The 20,625-nt window shown below is 39.2% G+C and overlaps 1 protein-coding gene across 2 annotated transcripts in view; it reads right to left on the reverse strand.

The window, feature by feature from the left end:
* Window positions 1-20,625, reverse strand: part of RASA3 (RAS p21 protein activator 3) — a 130,087-nt gene that overhangs the window by 12,149 nt on the left and 97,313 nt on the right. Inside the window, exons 7-19 of one of the 2 annotated variants that reach the window (XM_041418143.1) lie at window positions 18,802-18,874; window positions 14,483-14,562; window positions 10,466-10,570; window positions 9,809-9,965; window positions 8,880-9,028; window positions 7,099-7,213; window positions 6,143-6,217; window positions 5,180-5,303; window positions 3,901-4,007; window positions 3,179-3,256; window positions 2,179-2,256; window positions 1,556-1,629; window positions 405-452 (exon numbers count right to left, since the gene is read on the reverse strand). In XM_041418143.1, the coding sequence (XP_041274077.1) occupies window positions 405-452; window positions 1,556-1,629; window positions 2,179-2,256; window positions 3,179-3,256; window positions 3,901-4,007; window positions 5,180-5,303; window positions 6,143-6,217; window positions 7,099-7,213; window positions 8,880-9,028; window positions 9,809-9,965; window positions 10,466-10,570; window positions 14,483-14,562; window positions 18,802-18,874 (1,263 nt within the window). The remainder of the gene's footprint in view (window positions 1-404; window positions 453-1,555; window positions 1,630-2,178; window positions 2,257-3,178; window positions 3,257-3,900; window positions 4,008-5,179; window positions 5,304-6,142; window positions 6,218-7,098; window positions 7,214-8,879; window positions 9,029-9,808; window positions 9,966-10,465; window positions 10,571-14,482; window positions 14,563-18,801; window positions 18,875-20,625) is intronic. The other variant, XM_041418144.1, reaches the window with a different exon arrangement.

Consider the following 20,625-nt stretch of genomic DNA (forward strand, 5'->3'; position numbering starts at 1 on the left):
AAATGCAAAATGTAAAAAAAAATAAATAAACTGCTGAAGGCCACTTCTTAAGCTTGAGAATAATTTACACAGATACTAATTAAGAAGTGCCTAGAAAATGCATGGTTTCTTCATCACTTTCAGTAAGTTCTTCAGGATCCATACAGTGCTTCTTCGTGCTCTTCCTACAGATAGAAATCTTTATTCTCTATTTACAGCAGGCTTTTGTTTTAAGGAAAATAAAATAAAAGCTCAATATCAAGAAATGGGTAACTAAATGTTCTCTGCTGGGTTTACACAGGTATTTCAGGATGGTTAAACAGAGTACTTCCTCCCCAAAGTTAAGTCAGACAAATCTACTGCTGCAAAGGACATGCTGTCAGCCAGTAGCTACAGCAAAGCAGCAACTGCCTCTACCATCTTACCTGCATGAACTATTACCATCAACTTTCTTTACTGTTAGTTTAAGAGTCCTTACAACAGCAGCCACAGGCCGAGCAAGAAAAGACAGAAAAAAATCAGACAGGAGCAAAAGAAAGACAGAGGCAGAAAAAAATGTTTTACAGTTAGAGGGTAAATGCTACAAACTATAAACTTATTTTGAAAACCAAAAGGATGATAAATGTACAGAATTAAATTAGACAAAATTGCTTCTAAGGACAGGGGTTTATCAGAGAAGTGAACTGTCAAAGTTAAATAGAAGAGGTTGTCATGTTTTCACTGAAAATGTAGTTTTTGCATTACTTAAAATGACCATGAAGGTTTACTTTCAAACAGTATTTGAGCTTACTGAGCTCTGACAAATTTGGATCTTTTTACTTTCTTCCTCCCAGCTCAAAGAAGCTGTTTCTACAGTGCATTTAGATGATCTTAACAACCCAGTTTTGTAACAAAACATGTCAACAATTGGTGTCTGAAACTAACACAGCATATGGAACATACATCCCAAAAAAGGAAAGGTACTAAAACTATAAACTGTTCCAAGTGCATGTCAAATTCTCCTTGAAATGCCCATGATAATAGTTAGCATATGTATCTCACAGGGCAGCAAAAGCAAACTCCATTTGCAGGCTTTGCTTTCATTAAGTTATTCAGTATCTGTCTTCACAGTCTTCCACTGTCTTCACAGTGAAATTTTACAGCTTTTATTCACTAGAGTTCAGGAGGAAGATCCCAGCTTGGTTTTAATATGATGCTCAGTTTATTTTGCCTCAGCTAAGCTAATTAAGTTCTACAGGCTTCTCTTTCCTCCATTTATTCAAAACACATTTATATTAAGATGTTTAAATCAAATGAAAATATGTTAAAATCAGCTACAGCAACCATAGGGAGCAGAAATTGCAACACAAGAATTCTCCAACATTCTTCTCTGATTGCATTAATGGAAGAGGGTGGCAGAAAAAGAGATGGCTGCCTCAGAATGGTAGAAAGCACATGAGTAGATGGTTTTGTTGGACATGAATACTTACCCTTCTTTAAGCAATATAGGTTGCTCTATGCTCTTGAGAGATGGCTGCCTTAGAATGGTAGAAACCATCTACATGAGTAGATGGTTTTGTTGGACATGAATACTTACCCTTCTTTAAGCAATATAGGTTGCTCTATGCTCTTGTGATCTCTTCTTCCTGAAGATGAAATTAGATCTAGAAACTAAAAGGTGAACAAAAAGCAGATGTAAAAATGGCAGGACCACACTACCCAAATTAAAATCTTTCAGCATTTGCATAGCACAGAGCTATGAGAGTATTTGTAAAAGAAGTTAAACAGAATGTAATGGCAGAAGCTTGAGGAATTTGGGAAGTTTCCTTGGTTGTAACCTAAAAATAGCACAAATGCTCTTAAGAAGTAGAACTGCAGATGCTCAATGCTTCTTGCGCTTCTCCTTTCTTATATGGATCTTTCACTTCCTTTTGGACTAAGCAATTTTCATCACAGATCTGCAGCATTCTACAAAGTACACACTTGTCAAAAGCTCTAAGCAGCAGCTTGTTAATCTAACATATTTATTAACTAGAAATAGATGCAAAGAAAATTTACTACTGACGTGTGTATAATTTGATAAAAGTTTCTTGAATATTAGTTATCAGGAGTCTGCTTTTCTCAACACACTTCCTGGGCTACCAACAGCATGTACTGCTTTCTAGGATTCAACTTCAACAGCACAGCAGTATTTTTAGAACCTTCACATGTACTACTTACATTCTTTACTGCATCTGCATATTTCTGTTCATTGAAATAGTCATAAAATGTAGCCATGTAAGATTCCTTGAAATTGGCCTGAAATACAAAGCCAAAACCATGCATATCATAATACAGTTTATACAGAAAATATTATTGTTAATAGCAGCAGGTCAGGAGGAAAACCGCTGCAGACAGACAGGTTTTTTTTTCTGGCCAGAAGTAAAATAAGCAAAGTGCTACTTTCATGTTATACAGCACACATTCAATAGTACCACACTTCTATTTCAGAGAGGCAGCAGAATGCATTTCATATGTTCAGTTACTACAGTTAACAATGCATTCTTCAAATGCTTCAAAATTCTGATTTGGCTTTAATTTTTCCTCCTGACAATAACTGTAAGAAAAATAATTCTGCTGTCTTGAAGGACTCATAACTGAGGTACACAGCCACCCACAGTTGCCTGTGTGAATCCTAACAAGACCCCAACCACCCCAAATTACCACCAGCTATAGCAGTGTGGTGCCTTAGATACACTTATTTCAATCAAACATCCAGAGTATGGGCATCTAGCTCTAATCTCACCACTGACAGAAAACTGAACTGGTATGAAAAAGAAAGTATAGCCCTTTCCCTTACTGGGTGACTTTTCGCAGTTGAGTTTTAAAATGCTGAAACAATCTATTAAGCCCTGTAGAGCTGCTGATCATGTATCACAGATAAGTAGAGAACTTCACAAGTTCTCCTGATCATCGTCTCTCTCCCAAAGGAAGGAATGAAGAGTTCTGAAACAGACTTCTAGATTGGTCACACAATTTTGTTTTACTGAAATCTAGTTCAGATTAAGACAGATTTAGTTTTCCTCTAAACATGAGCAGCTTATAATCAAAGCAAACATAACCAGTTTTGCATGAGCCTAGTGCAACTCAAGCATTTTAAAGGAGTAATTACAATTAATGATAAAAGATTTAAAAAATCACTTTCCTAAATTAAGTAATTAAATGAAAATAGCATACTTACAGATTTAGATTTTGATAAGCTGCCTAGTGTTTGAATGGTTTTAGAGATAAGTGTCAAAGTTCGAGAAGTCTGAGGATCCTAGGAAGGAGAACAATATTATCTGGACTAGCTATTTAAAATTATGAATAGAGGAAGGTAAACTATATTTCTTCTTTCTTATTTCACTTGCAGAAGAGTAACAAAAAATTAGAGGAGAGCCCTAATAAAACACTGCAGGAAAACAGTTGCTTTTATATTAAAAGGTTTTTGGCTTGTAAGCCATCATGCTCCATAGCTACCATACTGACCTTCAGAGACCCAAAGGCAATCCCTTACAAAACAAAAACAAGGCTGTCCACATCCTCCCCACTCCCAATAAGAACAACTACTAGAAGCCTGCCTTATGTTACATCCAAAATATTTCCAACGCTGCTGCCAATCAAGCCAGCATTAATGTGATGCAACAAGAATGAAGAGAATGAAGCAATGACCCTTTTTTCCACAGTAGCTTAGACCATCTACCTTGTTTGTCCTTAAATTTCACTCTTTCAACATCTCCAAGTTCTTCACATACAAAGTGATTCAATATATGCTTCATATCCAAGACAGATAAAACAGATCTTTGGACTAACAAAGGTACTTTTCCTAAAGGCTATTAAAAGAACTGAAGAAAGAATCTCGATACACAGACTCTGGTGACAGAACCATACACACAGCTAGAAAAAAACTGATACAATACTTACTGGATGGTGTGGTGTAAGCTGAAAGAGGTTTGGAGAAAGAATGGCAGGAGCAAAGAACCTCAGGAAAATAAAGCTGCTGACAGCTGTGTACCTTACATCTAGGTCACCTATTAAAAAAAAAAAAAAGACCTCTACTCAGCATTTCAATAATCCTTCCTGAAAAGCCTCATGAAATTATCAGAGCCTTGAGAGAGCTAACTCAAGCATGTGCTGGATAATGTATGTATTTGCAAGTTACAGGATTAACCCATGACAGAGGATTTGGAGCCAGAGATCAGCTAGCCTAACCCAAGGAAATGTCAATGAGAGCCTCTTTCAAAAAATAACCAGGTTCATAACATAAGCTGCAAGAACACCATTCACTTTTACACCACACAGGGAATTTCATATGCATCTGCTATTTCATATATGCACTGAAGTATGAGGAATAATTTACACAGTTTATGAAGCGTTCAGCACAGAGGCCAAGTCTCAGTTACGTACTTACAGTCCTAAGCACAAGTGTTGTACAGACTCCTATTGGAGTTGGTAGTCACAGAAAATAGTCCAGTTGGTAGTTACAGAAAATACATTTTACTTATTTATTTAAACGTAAAATAAAGAGCATGACAGCACAGTAAATGGTTTTCCGCTTGAGCTTGCCGACTCCAAAGTGACTGTTTAAAAGCTGAACTTGTATTACTTTCTCAAAACTTCCCTACTGTAATCTGTTTCCCTTCATGAAAATACACAGCTTGGTTGTTTTGCTTAATTCTGGTTTTACATTGCCTACTTACTCTCACAGAGTCAAAACAACTAAGAGGGACTGGAATGAGCTGTCTCTTGACAGCCAGAAAACCTTTGCAGCACATGGGCTCCTAGAGCAGTGACCTTGCAGCAACTCCAATTTATAGACTGGCTTTTATTACAGATTGACATATAAGCAGAAAATAATTCCACTGCATGGAATCTGCAGAATGAGCCATTACAAAATCATGAACATTTGAAAACTGAGTATGCTTTGCAAATACTGAACCTATAAAAGACCATCAAAATTATCTTTTTAAATGCTGCTTTCCTTAGAAAGATGTTTAAGAAAAAATTCCAATCATCACCAAAAATCAAGTTCCTTTTTGGAATGAATAAACTATGAGAAAACAGCATTAATATACTGCAAATATTATTTTGGATAAGCTGCTGTTCACATACTAAATTCAACAAGGATCATGCAGACTGCTAGACTACACCTGTATTTAAAAGCTATCAGTTATGTAAAATAAAATTGTATGTATAAACTCACCTTGAAAACGTTTGGCAGCTGATTCTCTCAGTGAAAAGAAAATATCGCACATCACTGTAGGACAGCTTACACCAGATTTTGTAATTACAGTAAAAATGCGATCAACATATTGCCTCAGATTTTCCTGAAAAAATGCAAAGATTATGACAAAATTAGTATAATTTTCTGCTGTGGAAAGTGGCACTATTCCTGGTTTTATTCAGAGTGGCATCATTAAAAGATTCCCACTTTCAACATTATACACTTGAAAAACAAACTCTCACTCAATTATACTGTTGGGAAATGCACATATTCAAGAAGAAGAGCAAAAATATCATTCCTATTAAATCAAACATTAAATGATACAGCCGTATGGCAAATCATTCCTTCTTCTAGCACTGTTCACTATCTCATCAGCAGAATCATAGAATCATTAAAGCTGGGAAAGATCTCTCAGATCATGGAGTCCTACAGTTAACCCAGCCTTGCCAAGTCCACCACTAAACCATGTCCCCACATCCACATGCCCCTTGTACATTTCTAGGGAGGCTGATTCCACCACTTCCTTCAGCAGCCTGTTCCAGTGCCTGACCACCCTTAAGAAACTTCTCCCCATTATGCACTTTAAGCCCCCCCTAATGCAATCTGAGGTCTTTTCCTCTCATCCTGTCACTTTTTACTTGGGAGAAGAGGCCAACCCCCACCTTGCTACAACCTCCTTATAGTTAAAGAGAGAGTTCTCCAGGTTAGCCAAAGGCTAAGTTATCATTGTCCTCAGGACAGTAGGAGAAGTCATTAATTTTCTACAGATATTGCATTTACAGCATAATGTAAAGCTGTTGTGAAATAATTATGAGGGTGGTGTCAAGAAAGCTTACAGCGTATTCTAATGAATGACAAAATTATTTGCAAGATCAAACTTCTGAGGATGTCAGTTAAACTTGATGACATAAACAGAGACTGTCTTCAAAATCTAATGCATACCCTGTTATTTTCCAGGTTTTCGCCGTCTTTCAATTTCACAGGATCAATTTCACAAGGTTTATGTACCTGGCAGATCTAGAAAAAAATATAGTTAACAACTGATAAATAAATTTACCTACAAGTACAAAAACTTTTGTAAAGAGCATAATCTGTTAGCTTTTGAGATGAGAGGTAAAAGACAAAAGCCAACTTTATAAACAGTTTTGTTTTTTTCTTTTAACAGCAGAAGTAAATTATGTGTGGTCTTTATTTTTTTCCCAAAAAGCAGCATTAATTCATTCTACCCTTTCCTTCAACTGAAATGAAGAACAGTCCTTTAGACTCTCTCAAGCAAAGCTGTTCAAGCAAAGTCCTATTTTTCCAAAACAGTCAACTTTGAAAGTATATCCATATTCTTTAAAACTTGACATTTTCTGATGAAACATTAGGACAAGAACAGCTGAAGAAACTGTCAAATCATTTAAAGGAAGTCTGTGGTCTGAAAGTATTGCCCAATTACAGCACTAAAATACCCACACCCACCATTCTGGACTGGATAGATAATAAACCATTGTTCCAACATGTGCATCACATGCACAGTTATCTAATAATAACTGCATCCCTTTATACCCACTGGATGAAACACATTACTTACAGCTTCACAACAGCTTTCTGTTGTGTATACTATTTATTAATTTCTCAGAAACAATATATGCTAGTTTTTATAAAAGAGGGTAACGTGGTTTAATAAACAGAAATTTTACTCTTCCTTTAATGCAATCCAACTGTTTCTGAATTAGGTGACTCAGCTGCAGCTAACCTAACACACAGGATTTTAATGCAGAAACAAGCTATTAATAGCCATTAAGCATTATTCTTACAAAGTGTTGTTAAAATGAGAAGTAATAAACAGTATTTGTTCCCTGAAGGCCTTTACAATGACATTTTACCAAAGAAACAATCTGAACTCTTCTTACCTCATCTATAATTGGCTTTAGTGTAACTTGCAGATAATGCATTCCTGCCAGTTTCATTGTCTCATCAATGCACTTGGAAGTTAACGAGTTGCCTCTGAAAATGGTGTTTGGATCTCTGGAAGTGAACAGTTTTCTATAATTTAGTCTCTTTGTAATGAACTGCTAATACATGAAATAAAAGCAGCAGTGAAAGGTGACAGAATCCTAGGTTTGAATACACAAGCAAAACCTTCCTTTGACACCAGCCTGCCATTAAATGTAGTCATGCAGCATTTAGTGCACTTCCAGGGTCTAACAGAAAAGCAGCAGCCTTGGAAAATCCAGAGGGACTACAGATCTTCACTGTATTAGCACCGTGTTCTCAGTGCACTATCCAAATACACAGTGATACACAGGCTCAAATCCAAGAGGTCAACAGCACAAATGTGGGAAACATCTGTTTTCACATGCTACTGAACAGTGCTAATTTGAATAAGGGAAAGAGGCAGTGACTTCATTCTCACAACTACACTGGACATTGCACATGACCTACTTTACTTGCACCTACAAAATAAGTACTTGAGAGCTGGGAGGACGAAGAAAACACAGGCTCCAATGGCATAGCCATATTTTCCAAGGAACTTAAAGTACTGTTCTGTGATAACACAGTGCAGACCTCAGTTCAGCCCTGAGAACTGTGCAGCAAGGTGGCACCTTGCACACTCTCAGGTTTTCCTAAAAATCTCTCACACAGAACTCACCTTGTATTAGGCATACAGCCTCTGTGACTGACAAAGCTTCAACCAGCTGCTCTATCACATACCTGTACCTTCCTGCTCAGCAATTTACTTTATGCAAAAAGGTACATAACCAATGATCTCATCTACAATATGTACCTTTGCTGCCTTTTTACCAAAGGAACATAACTGACTAGGCATCAGCAAGCTTCCTCATGCTAAAGCAACCATGCTGTTTCAACCAACCTGCAGTTCAGAAAAAATACACCTACCTACAGGAAAGAAAACACTTGATCCCTCAGATACTCTGAAAAGAGCCAACCCACACAAAAACTTTATTTTGTACTAAGGAAGTTTACAGTCAATATCTGTCATTCCCCTGGACTCCCAATTGTCTCTTCTACTGTTAGTCAAGAGCATGACTACACAGGCACAAGGATTGTGGTAGCAAATATTCTTTAGGATCTGCTTGGTATGAACACTACACTATTGAGCTATCAGCCCACCAGTAAGTTAAACAAGGAATTCAAAAGTAGCAGCCGAAAAAAACCAACTTCATTTTCTGCCCTCCCATGCCAAATTCAATCCCATCCTTAATCCTTCACCCTTTAACTGGGACAACTAGACACACAGCTTGCCTTAAATATTTATGATTAGGAAGAAACTTGTTTGTTGTTTTGAACAAATTCAACAAACACTCAGCACTAAATGATTTATTAGCACACAATAAAGCTGAAATTATTTCATATGAACAGCTGAAGGTAATGTAGAATTTCAGTTATCATATATACTTAAGACTGAGTAAAAATCCCTGCTCTCACATGTTAGAATAGGCCTGCAAATAATTTTCAAAAAAAATGATGGGGACTCCTAAAGGTCAAATTAACCAGATCTGGAAAGCAGAGACAGAATTTAGAAAGAACTCTGCCACACAGTTAGAAAGAACAGGAACGACCCCAGCATTTTCTTCTGAAACTGCATATTTTCTAGAAACTGAGTGGAGGATTCTAGCAGTAGCCAATGCAGTTTAGGTATTTTTGATAGCAGTTTGGTTTTGGTACTTACTGAGTTCTCTTCACTTCAGCATTCGCAATGGCACTTATGAAAGGCACAATTCTGCCATAGTGTAAGAAAAGCCTGACAAGAGGTATGGCCGCTTCCTGTTTTTCTCTGCAAACTTCACCCAAAATATGTGCAGCTGATGCTGAAACAGGCTGAACAGTGGAAGATAAAAACTTTGAGAAATCCTTCCAGAACAACCATTTTTTCTTTCTATTCCCATTAGTTTCTTAATGCAGAACCCCCCACAACAGTTGCAATGGCCAGTTACCCAAATGTCTGTATATAACGTGGATGGATGTCACATCCCAGTTTTTGTGGGCTGTAAGTTCTGGTCACAAGAGGGCAGCAATTTAAAAACTACTACAAGTACAGTCTCTTCTTATCTCCCATATTTTTAATGGCTGTAAATATCTTTTCAGTAAATGTCACTTGCCTGGGAAGCAAGTGAAGAGAAAGAACTCTAACCCTTTGCAATTTCAAGTCCCAGTGAGTACAGAACCCAATTCTTTTACTGAAAAAACAAAAGCACCATTACAACTGTAAAAAATCTACACAAGGACACACATGGTCCAAATCTCTGATGTTTCAGGATGAGTTCTTGGCTTGGGTTTTTCTCTATTATGCAAACAAACCTGCTCCTGTCCAGTAAAGGTAAACAACTGAAATTAAAAAATCACAGAGAATGTGCTGCTGCTAAAACTACTGTACTCCTGGGTCTGCTTTCACCCACAAAATGCAGATAAAGATCTCTGCAAGGACTGAAAACAAGCACAAGGGATATGCAGAGCTTAACAAGGCTCTGAGGTTTGAAAAGGAAGAGCTGACCTCTCTGGTAATTAAACAACAATGGTGCCAGCAAGATAGTGACAAATCTTCAGAGACCCCTGTGAAGATGATCTGCAAGTAAACAACAAACACCACAAGCAAATTACCTCAACATCTGCAGATTTTAGCAGGACATCTCGCAGCGGACTGTAATAGTCTGAGGAGAAAACATGGTCCTCAGTGTAAACCACATTTAACCTTAAGGAACCGAGGTCATCAGGTTTCAAAGACTTGTTACCATTATCTCTGGGCTGCAGAAAATACCTGATATGCAAAAAATAGGACAGAAACTTAGTGCTGAAACACCAGATTTTCTCAGGCTACACAGGAGCACAGAGAAACTCTACAGATGCACAGAGTATTTATATATGTATCAAACTCTTGAGAGTTCTGAAACAGACTTCTTAATTAAGTTTGCTAGTCTGTTTTGCACCAACTGCAACATGGGAAGCTCTGAACATAAAGATTTATGTAGATATGATTAAAAACCCACACACTAAAACCATAGCACTGCTGATGAACTGCAGTAAATAATATAAAAACAACATACTAGAACTCCCACATGCTACAGAGAGGCAGACTGAAACCTCTAATCACATTATCAAAACTTCTTGTTCTTACACTTGCTAAGATTACTTTGGCTTGCTTACAAAAAAGATACAAATTAACTCCATTTAAACTTTATCACATAGCAGTAATTACTCTTAAGTCTTCAGAGTAGACATATGTTTCTACTTATTCTCCAAAAGAAAAATGTCAAATACCATGCTTCGTAAGAACTGGACTGTCGGAGAAATTTCAAAGGGAGTCTCAATTCTCCCAGAAACTCGTCACCAAACTTCAAGTTACTGGCATTCCAAAGATCAACCCTGTAATAAAAACAAATAATTTATTATTAAGAAATTAATACTACTAATAATAAAAAACCTAAACATTTTTTCCAAATTTGTTAGGGTTTTTCCCCTGAAGTCTATGAGTTAGAAAGACTTGAAACTGTACAGCAATAATTTCCAAATAGTAAAGAGATAACCGTACCTTAGACTTCTGAAGCCTTATTCACCTCTATAAAACATCAGTGAAAAATATCACTCAGATTAACTTTTCTCATCTGTACTGCTTCCACTGTCCATACTGATAAAGATTCAGATGGCTGTCTGGCTATCCCAGATAATGCAAAAATACAGGTAAAATGGACACCAGGGGAAAAAGCACAAAGTTATTTAAGAACTACATATTGTCAGTCCTGGTCTAATTTGGGATTACTAACAGCTAAATGGCAGCTTTACAGAATTAGTTCTACACAATTTTTCCCAGTTTCTAGCTCTCAGGAAGACTCCTGTGTTAAGCATACATACTTATGGCAGCTAAACTAGTCCTGTAGAGTTATTCAAAGCTGAACGATAGTTCCACCATTTGGTAGAATCTGTTTACTGGCTGAAGCTTACACAAATTTTGGCACTCAGTTCCTCACATTTGGGAAGTTCTGGTATCTATCTGTAGATGATCCTTTCGTCCCTTTCACAAGTTTTTCAACATCTGGATGGAAACCAACTGCACTGAGATTCAAAGCAGAAGTACTGGTGTCCAACCCAGGAGGTAGGCAAACACTACCATACCCACCTTGAGGCAAGGGTTTCAAACTCCAGAGTATTTGTTTTTGTATGTATTGTAAGGTTTTCTCTAAGAGCTATTTTTATTTAAAAACAAGATCAGCTGGTTATTTTGCAGCTAAGTGACAGCTTGAATGTGCCTTAAACTTTTGGGGGGAAAGAAAGTACATGGAAAAAAATACAGGTTTTCAACTAATGACAATTTTTAGAAGAGCAACTTTAACTTGGATAAGGTGCAAAGTCATCCAGTTGTGGACGTATTTACACAATCTTCGTGGTGCCAAGCAAGTCACAGCAGACTGGCCAAGGAACAGACGTTGACAGTTCTGTTAAAGGTTTATCCTATCTTATGCAAGCACAGAATTTGTTACTTTTAAATCCTCTGAGCCTTGTATCTCTCAACAGTGTTTCCTGCATCAGCTGTCATACACCAGACACACCATTAGCTCACACTGCATGCCTGCTAGGTAAAGTTCTTTAGACTCTGATGATTTGGACAGTATTTCTGCAGGGCAAGAACTCTCCGAAAGGAAAAAAACTTCTTTGAAAATTCGACCTTCTCTCTCCTTTCTCCATATTTGATGGGTTACTATATTGCAAACCAGTTCAGACAGCTAAAAAGCAGCTTCAGGAGGAGAGGAGCCTAGTTTTAGCCTAGTTTAAGCCTATTTACACAGTCAAACATACAATTTACCAAGTATTTACACCCTACTGGTTTCTAGTTTATCCAAACTCATTTAAGATGCCAACTAGCAATATCACTTTCAAACAGAGACAGCTAAAGGGTTTCCCCAAAGTTACAGAAAAACATCAGTGCAAAGAGGAGCTAAAAATTCAAAGTAGATCTCACACTACATAGTAAGCAAAGCAGGTATGCAAATTCTGAAGTTATTAGTTTGTGCTCTTGGAGTACAAAGAATAAACAGAACTTATAAAAAATGTTAATACACAGATCTCAGAGTCTAAAAGATCACTGTTTCCCAAGATTTTTAGAAGGCAAAATTATGACAAGTGTTATTCTGAAACTGGTCAGATTGTAGACACAGAAAGAAACAAACAGGAGAGAGGGGGAGGAGAAACAATGAATTCACCAGAACATCTGGTCCCCAAGTGTTGATATGCCCTGCCTACAACTTCCTACACCCACTCAAAAAGAGAAAACTTTTCATAGCTTTAGAGAGAAACCATGAGAGACTAAGTTTCCTCTTTACCCTGTGGAATTGTATCTTTCTCAGGAGAGAAAAAGAAAACAAATCCCCAAACCCATAAATTGTATGATCTGTCCAGAGGGCCTGGGGGCAATCTAACTCTCACTAAACAGAGTGGAGGAAGTAAGCGGGGGTGGAAGGGGAACCCAAGATGGAAACAAAAACACACTGTCCCACAGGGGACAAAAGCTCTAAGGAGAATTTGCCCAACCAAGACTGACACTTTATCTGCTTTTGCCTGTTATTTAAGTGCTTAATCTTTTCCCAACTATTTTGCAAGCTTCCTCTCAAACTACTCATCTGTACCACACTGTGCTATATCAGTTTTTGGGAATGACAGACTTTTCTGAAGCTCATCTCCATATACTTTATTGCTGCAGATGAGTCATTTGCCCAGAAAATATACTTAGCAAGTAAACAACTGTATAATTTCTTTTAGTCCAGCAGTATAAAATAAGAATAATTGAAATGTTAAGCAATATGTAACCGCTGTACACCAATGTCCAGCGTCTCCTTCAAAACTATAGAAAAATCTGTTGGAGAATCCTAACTTTGATTTAAAATCAGTGCATGTCTGGGCATCATGGTTATAAAAACTAGACTGGGCCTTCTGAGACCTGGTGTAGTTGCCCAGTTCATCACATACATCCCATGGAGTATGGGGCATGTTACTTCATATCAGCCTACACAGTGCATAGCTTTGCAGAAATACAGTCTAGTGCTAGTGCTAGGTCACCTGCTGTGCTGCAACACTGACACCACCAGCTCTGCACCTGGGCCTTTGCTTTTGCTCCCATGAGCCAGCTGTGGGTTGCCCCTAAACCAGCTACCCTTGCACTGCCTGACGCAAATGTTCTCTCTCACATATGAGTAGCTTCCCTTTCCTGCCTCAGAGCCATGGCAAACACAAATCTATTAATGCTCCTCTAGTGCTGTGACACTGCATTGACAGGCTACATGAACCAGCAGCTGTCACATCAGAACAGCCCTCGACCTATTCATGAACACAGATGTGTTTTGCTTGCTGGGAGCAAGTATTGTTCCCCTTTCCTGGTCTCCCCTCCTTTCCTTATAGCCAGCTGTGATTCTGAAGGAACTATGGACCTTTCTGGGAGACACTTCACTGCCTCTCTAGTGAGAACATATGGGGAGGGAGGCAGTGCTACTATTCTTCCCTCCAAATACTAACATAAAGGAGAGGGGAATTTCTCATCACCTAACGCAGAAATAGCAGTATTCATTTACTGTGCATACAGATCACCAGATGGCCCAAGCCTCCAAGTTCCAATAGTATCTGATGGTAAGATGCATGTGATACTTTCAAGTTTTGCCCCTTCTATTGTCTTCTCACCACTCTTTATACTCACCAGTCCCCACAGACAATGTTGACTGGCCTCAGCAGGTTTTAGAATAGTACTAAGAGGGTGGCACAGGGTGGGATTGTTTGGCTTTGAAATCAGAATTGCTTTTTTCCTGTGCAACTGATTTCATTTTTATCACATCAAATATTGCAATAAAGGGTTAAAGTTGGAAAGCAAAAGAGATGAGAAACTGTCTCTGGCCCAGAAAAACTCTTTTGAGTTCAAGAATGTCCTTCCAGGGAAGAAGGACCTTATACAGGTTGCTAAAATTGATTGATAAAAGAAAATATACTCTGTAACTTAGAGTATCACAGAGCCTCTGGGCTGTCCTGGGAAACTGAGGGAAGGAGGAAAGGAGAGCCCAGACACAAAAGGTTGTGCTTAATGACAACTGCATATCAGTTCCTGCATCAGAACCAACACACATATTCAAGATAGAATCTACAGGACAGTAGAAGTAAATAAACATACAGATACAGTGACAAAAACTCATCTTGATATATCAACCGAAAAACCATGCTTGCCACTTTGTAAACAGAGTCTACGACAAAGTTACACAACTCTGGAAGACAATATTGTGGTAATAATGTATTTTTTATTACCTAATCTCCATTTTGTCCACTTCATCTACATCTTCAATGTCAAAATGGGATTTCTTGTTGTAGCTACTGGGTCTTGTAACCTAATAAAAAGGAGGAAACTTTTAGCAGTTTGATCTGATACAAAAACATTCTGATGCAACTTTCACAAAGCTTTGGAAGAGCACAGTATTTTACTACTAGCAGTGACTTCAGTCCTGATACTGAAAACATTCATGCAAGTAAATAAACATGTTGACTAAACAGATTACTGACTATAAAGTGGTAGTTACACAATCATTTCCAAGAGTAAGCAGATAGTCCATACTTTTTTTACAGAGAAAGACCATCTTTAATATTACTACAGCACTTTTAAGTTTACATTGACAACAGAAAGATACCACTGAAAGGAGTACCACTTTCATAATCCATCCAGGGAAAGAAAAGGGCAATTAACATTTGTTTTAAATACAGCTGTACAACAGATGCCCTGAGGCACTTTGCAGAGCACGGGGGAGGAACCACAACCACCCTTAAAAACATTTTGCAGTGTATCCAATTAAAATTAGGAAGTTCTTCCTGTCCTGATCCTCGAAGTTAATTTAACTTGCCCATACAACAAATACCAAGCAGACCAAGAGAACCTAGCCTATGTTATGCATATCAGAATATAGAAGCAGCTGCACAGTTCACCAACCATATTTGCAAGACTGATTAACTGGAAAGCACAGGAAAAGAAAAAAGGAAAAAAGTATAGAGCATTAGCATAGAAAGTTTTTGTACAAACATGTCTTAAAATTTATTTTCTACAATGACTGTAAGAACACTTTGGTGGGTGTATTTTTGCATAGTGCGTCAGAAACCTAAGAAAAAGGCTACCCCACCCAGCTGAAACCACAGCAGGAACTGATCAAATGCAAGGGTGTATGATGATGTGTCGGTTCAGCTCTTGCTTGCAAGAAGCTGAACTTTATTGTATGTTTGAATATGCTTGTGGCTTAATACTCCCCACCCACAAAAACTGGCTTTTATTGTAAACTTGACTATTTGGTTTTGTACTGTACATGAGACTCAAATGGCAACTGAGGGAGGCAATGATACAGTTGCCTAAGTGGAGAGGAACCAGAAAACAATCTTTGGCAGAGGACACTCAGAGCCTTTTTATATGTGTATGTGTGAGGCAGGCTACATTTTCAAAGTGATACACAAGAACAAGAAGATACTGCCAGCAGCACTGGAGACCAAATGCTCCAGATTAATGGAATCAAATGCACCTGGTAAGCCCAAGAGCACAGTGGATTTAAATACAGTCTACAACTTCAGCAGTTAAACACAAGTTTCCTCACCCTAGCCTTGCAAACACTTCACTGTTTCTGCAAAGTATCCTACAGGCCTGCAAATGACAGGTTCTACTACCACTGTGAGGCTTATGGTGCAATTTTTAATAATGGAACAAACTTTTAAGTCTCCTTCTATCTGTAACACATGAGTTGTCACAAAAAGCTGTAGCATAGGTGTAATTTACGGCACGTCCCTTCTAAGTAAACACTTTCTCAGAAGTTCTGCTGGAATCTGCATGTATGACATCTCTCTGTTCACCCACATGACTACTTAGTGTGCACATAAATACTGCTCAAGAGTGGTATTCCAAAAGGGATAGCTGTATGGAAGTGGAGATGAGGAACCTCCTAGTCCATGGTGCTAAAGTAGCTGACCTCTAACACTGCACAATAAAGGGGGCATAACTCTGCTGTGCTGTCCCTTTCATCTGGGAAAGCCATTTATCAGCTGCTCAGGTTTTTTTCAGCACATGCAAGTTTACAAACAGGTCCCCAGCACTTCCCTCTTGAATTCCTGTAAGAGGACCATTTTCTTGTAGCTGCACACACAGCTCCACACTACACTGCAGCTGAAGCAGAGATGAAAAGGGCTCCTAACTATCAGGTGCAAGTTTCACTCACCACACCCCTCAAATAAGCCTTTCTATTTCCCAAACCAACACTAAGCTATCTTTCATTTAGAAAATTAAGTCTGTGTAACTTTTTGGTTGTAGAAAGGAAAGCACCCATTCACTGCCTTTTACAGATCAGCTTCTTCCTTGGAGGCTTGGACAACCACTGTGCTAGCAGGCTGCAGAAAAGCTGATGAAGCTGTTCAGAAGCAGAAAGTGACACCGCTGTCAACAGCATGGATCTCTCAGCTCCACAGGAATTGGAGCACTTCCTTTGCATGCACCAGCCACAGGTCTGCCCATGTCTCATTGGTGAATGTATTTCCCAGTCAGAGCAGTTCTACTGAGCCTTGTTCCTTGAAGACGTTTAGCCTGATTTGTACTAACTACTCTCAAAATGACATAAATCTATGATGGCTCTGTCTGCAGAGGTATGTTTATATTTCACAGCTCTGGCGGATTCAGTCATTTCCCAAGCTCTGCTCTTACCAGCACAGAATTCATTTTGCTCTGAGTTAGCAGAACAACTGGGGCATGGGCTTGAGTTCAGGTTTTACTTTTGCTGGTACTTGCACACAACCCAGCTCTCACACAAAGGCAAGCTAAGCAAGCCCCCAGCCCCCTCTCTCTCAACTCCAGCTGGAATATGCTTTGTTTCTCTCCTTCCTCTCCTAGTACGGCACCACCTGCCAAGTTCAGTGTTTAAATACCAAACATCCACTGTTTCTGCAGCACACAGAAGGATGAGGAATCAGGTGAAGTTTTTGTGGCTTACAGAGTGAATTCCTGGACTACATTCTCATGAAAAAGTTCCCACTGACAGGCTCCTCTAGAACTGCCTATGTTAAAATAAGGAAGCCCATCTTAGTTTACTTACATATAGCATCACTCTCGTATCACTGCCAAAGACCACAGTTCTGGGCCAGGTGAGGGACTGAAATCCTGGGTAAACACACAGACACCTCAGTGCAGTTTCAACACTTGTCTCACAGAACCTCTGCCCCTCTAACTGTGACCATGCAGCAACTCCACAGAGTCACATGGAGCCAGGAACCAGGCACAAAAGCTCATTGCAAGCAGGGCAGCTATATCCTAGGATGAGATGTGCTGGGTTAGCAAAGATCACCTTAGAAAGCTATCCTGGCCTACCCTCATGGCTTCCAGCCCCTCAGACACTACAGAAAGTCCTCCTACCAATCAGGAACTTGCTAAGTCTGTTCCTTTACACATTACATCAACAAGAGCATGTTTCTGCTGTTATGACAGACTGTAGATTGGTCAGTACAACTACTGGCTTCTAGGCAAAGATGCTGGTTTGCAGGAGAGGGAAGGCAGCAATGTCAACAATGACATGTACACTTCAGATCTGCACAGTGCAACAGCACTTGTATGGCTCCTCTCTCCCCAGCTTCCCTTCCTGATGTGGCTGTGGCCCAGAACTGATATGAGAAACCACATCCCTAGGTGCCATCCCTATGCCAGCAACAATTTCTAATGCAAATGTGACCTGAAAGATGCAAGCCATATGAGCAGAAAGGGCTTTTCAATCCATGCCAACTGCACTGTGCTACTCTAGCTTTTTTCATCAACTTCATAATTACAGATACTTTCTTGAGGCGTCTACTGAAACAGAACAGTCAAGCATAGAAAAGGACTATGATATCCAAGAGAAAAAGAGAATGATACAGATACTTTAGAAGACAAAATGAAAAGTTTCAAGAGAGATCTAAATTATAAACACATGCACACATATGTATGGACACACCACAATTAGAGCTACTCTTGCCAGAAAGAACCAAAATGAGGACTTTCATAGAAGTTATACTTTATCTTAACTGGACTTGTTGAAAATGCTCTGTATTAAATAAAGCTATAGAGGTTTTACCCACTTGGAGAAAAGGCAGTAGTATTGCAGCAGACTGGTAGACAGCCAGAACAACCAGTTTAAGTGTATTTTTCCTCTACAGTTTTCAGTATTCCTAAGGAGATAACCTTCCTCCCAGTGACTGGGAAAGACAGGGTGGAGCAGCTATAAAAACACAGACTAAGAAAAAAATGTCATTTCTCTGAGTGTGTGGTTTGTTCAGGTTTTTTGAACTAATTTTTAAATGTGCTTTTTTTCAAAACTCTCGTGGGGTGAGTTGTGATTAAATGTAAAGCCTGTTGCTCAGAAGTGCCCAACTTGAAGCTTTTCCTACAGAGCAGCAGAGGTGAAAGCAGGATACTGCTCCTTCAGCAGACAGCCAGTCTGAGCCCGGGTACTTCTTTCCTCCACACCATGCTTTGAAACAGTCTTCAAAGATGACAGCTGGCACAACACGCAGCAGGATGTCGTGCCAACTATCCACAGTATAGTATTTCAGCTTATCACCCGCTCCTTTGAAATACCAACCTCAAAATAAAACACTTCATCAAAATGTGGATTGTTGGTCTTCTTTTTAACTTTAGTCTTTTTGGCTTCTGATCTGAATTAAGGAAACAAACAAAAAAAAGGGTAAGAAACAACATTAGTAGAAGTGTGATCCTAGAACAGAGCCACTGAAGAGGAAATAGCCAGCCACTTGATTTATCTCATAAAACTGGAATGCCATGCGGCTCCAGCACAGCAAGGCACAGACACTTGCACACACTGAAGAGAGATTCAATGCATTCCTATTTCTCTAAAGTGGTGGTAATCACATTTTGTTATCCTATTTTAAACACAACTCCCTGAACCCTTACTCTACCACTTGTTTGACATAGAATCTTTTATCTGTACAAACTGGCAAGAATGGGGCTCTGAGCAGCAACATTTGGAGGATGTCTCAGTCTTGATGTGACTGAAAAATTCCTCAAACTCTAAAAACACACGAGACAAAGCCTAGCATAGCTATTTCTGTGAGTGATATTTTACAATTCTGGTCTGAAAAATCAGTCACTGCTTTTCAGTGACAATTAAAAAAACTCAGAATGGTTCCTTCAGTAAGAATATTTTTATTGCTGTATGAGCATCCCTTTCCCTGCAGCATCAGCAGCACTTAGTTAATACAGTGGTGAATTATTATGACCAGTGCTGAGCAGAAGTCTCTATTTTATTGTCCTGTAGGTGTAAGACGTGGCAGACCTCCTCCCAACCACTCAGCAGGCCTGGCCAAGCTCTGCTCTGCCCATTCATCCCCTATGGGCCATGCCATCCGCCTGTGCCTGCCTTTGAGAAAACAGACATTGACTGCTGGGCTCAAGCCAGCCAATGCATTTCTCACAGGCCAGCCAACAGCTGTTTGATGGCTTCCAAATGCTATGAACCTATGCCTGATTTGTTCTCACTACCTACAAGAGAAAAGCTGTGTGCTATCCTGTGTCACCAATCTTACCCTACAGCTCTGCAGGCATAGATAAAACAGATGCAGATGGAGAGGCACATCAGCCATGTGGAAAACTGACCTACTAATCATTTCATCCCAGAATCTATCGTTCATTTCTCATGCACCAAAGCTGCTTAGATAGCTTGTAACTGCTTATATTCACTGGACAACTCTGTTTATTTCACAGAGGTCAAGGGAAGCTTGGTCTAATTCCCACTGCTGCTCCAGACTTCCCATGTGAGTTTAATGGGCCTGTCCACCAGTATACAATATTTTTCCATCTATAATAGAGGCACAGAAAGAGTTTCTGTCAGGAAGTCTGATGACTCTAAGTACAAATCACATAATAAACAGCAGCATGTTTGTTGAAATTTTCATGCTTGTCATTGCATAACTGTGGCTGAATAAAGCAGCTTTCCTACTCTAAAATGAGAGGCACTGGAAAATCCAGAGAGGAGAATGATGTACAGATTAAGAATATCCCACTATTCCTAGGAGAAGCTGAGAGATAAGAGACACTAATCTCCTCCAGGACTCAGGACAGATTGCCAACCCCATCTCATCAGTCACACTTGCCAATCAGCCTCTTTACTGATAAACCCATCTGGGAGGGGACTGGGAAGCAGGATGTAGAACGGGAGGCGATTAAGGGAGCACAATTATTGAGCAATTACAAAGCAGTGAATGGGAATAAGCTGCATGCTGCTTGCTGGAGATAGGAAACAAGCCTTCTCCCCCTACCAAAACCCAGATAGGAATAGGATAAGGCTATTCTCCTTATTCTGAAGGAAGTACATTATCAAAAGTCATACATTATCCAGACTGGGGGAAGCAGACAAAGGTAAATTCAGACATTCAAGAGTTAGTCGATC

The sequence above is a fragment of the Onychostruthus taczanowskii genome, unplaced genomic scaffold (genome assembly GCF_017590055.1).
Source record: "Onychostruthus taczanowskii isolate IOZ18803 unplaced genomic scaffold, ASM1759005v1 scaffold58, whole genome shotgun sequence".
Taxonomy (NCBI): domain Eukaryota; kingdom Metazoa; phylum Chordata; class Aves; order Passeriformes; family Passeridae; genus Onychostruthus; species Onychostruthus taczanowskii.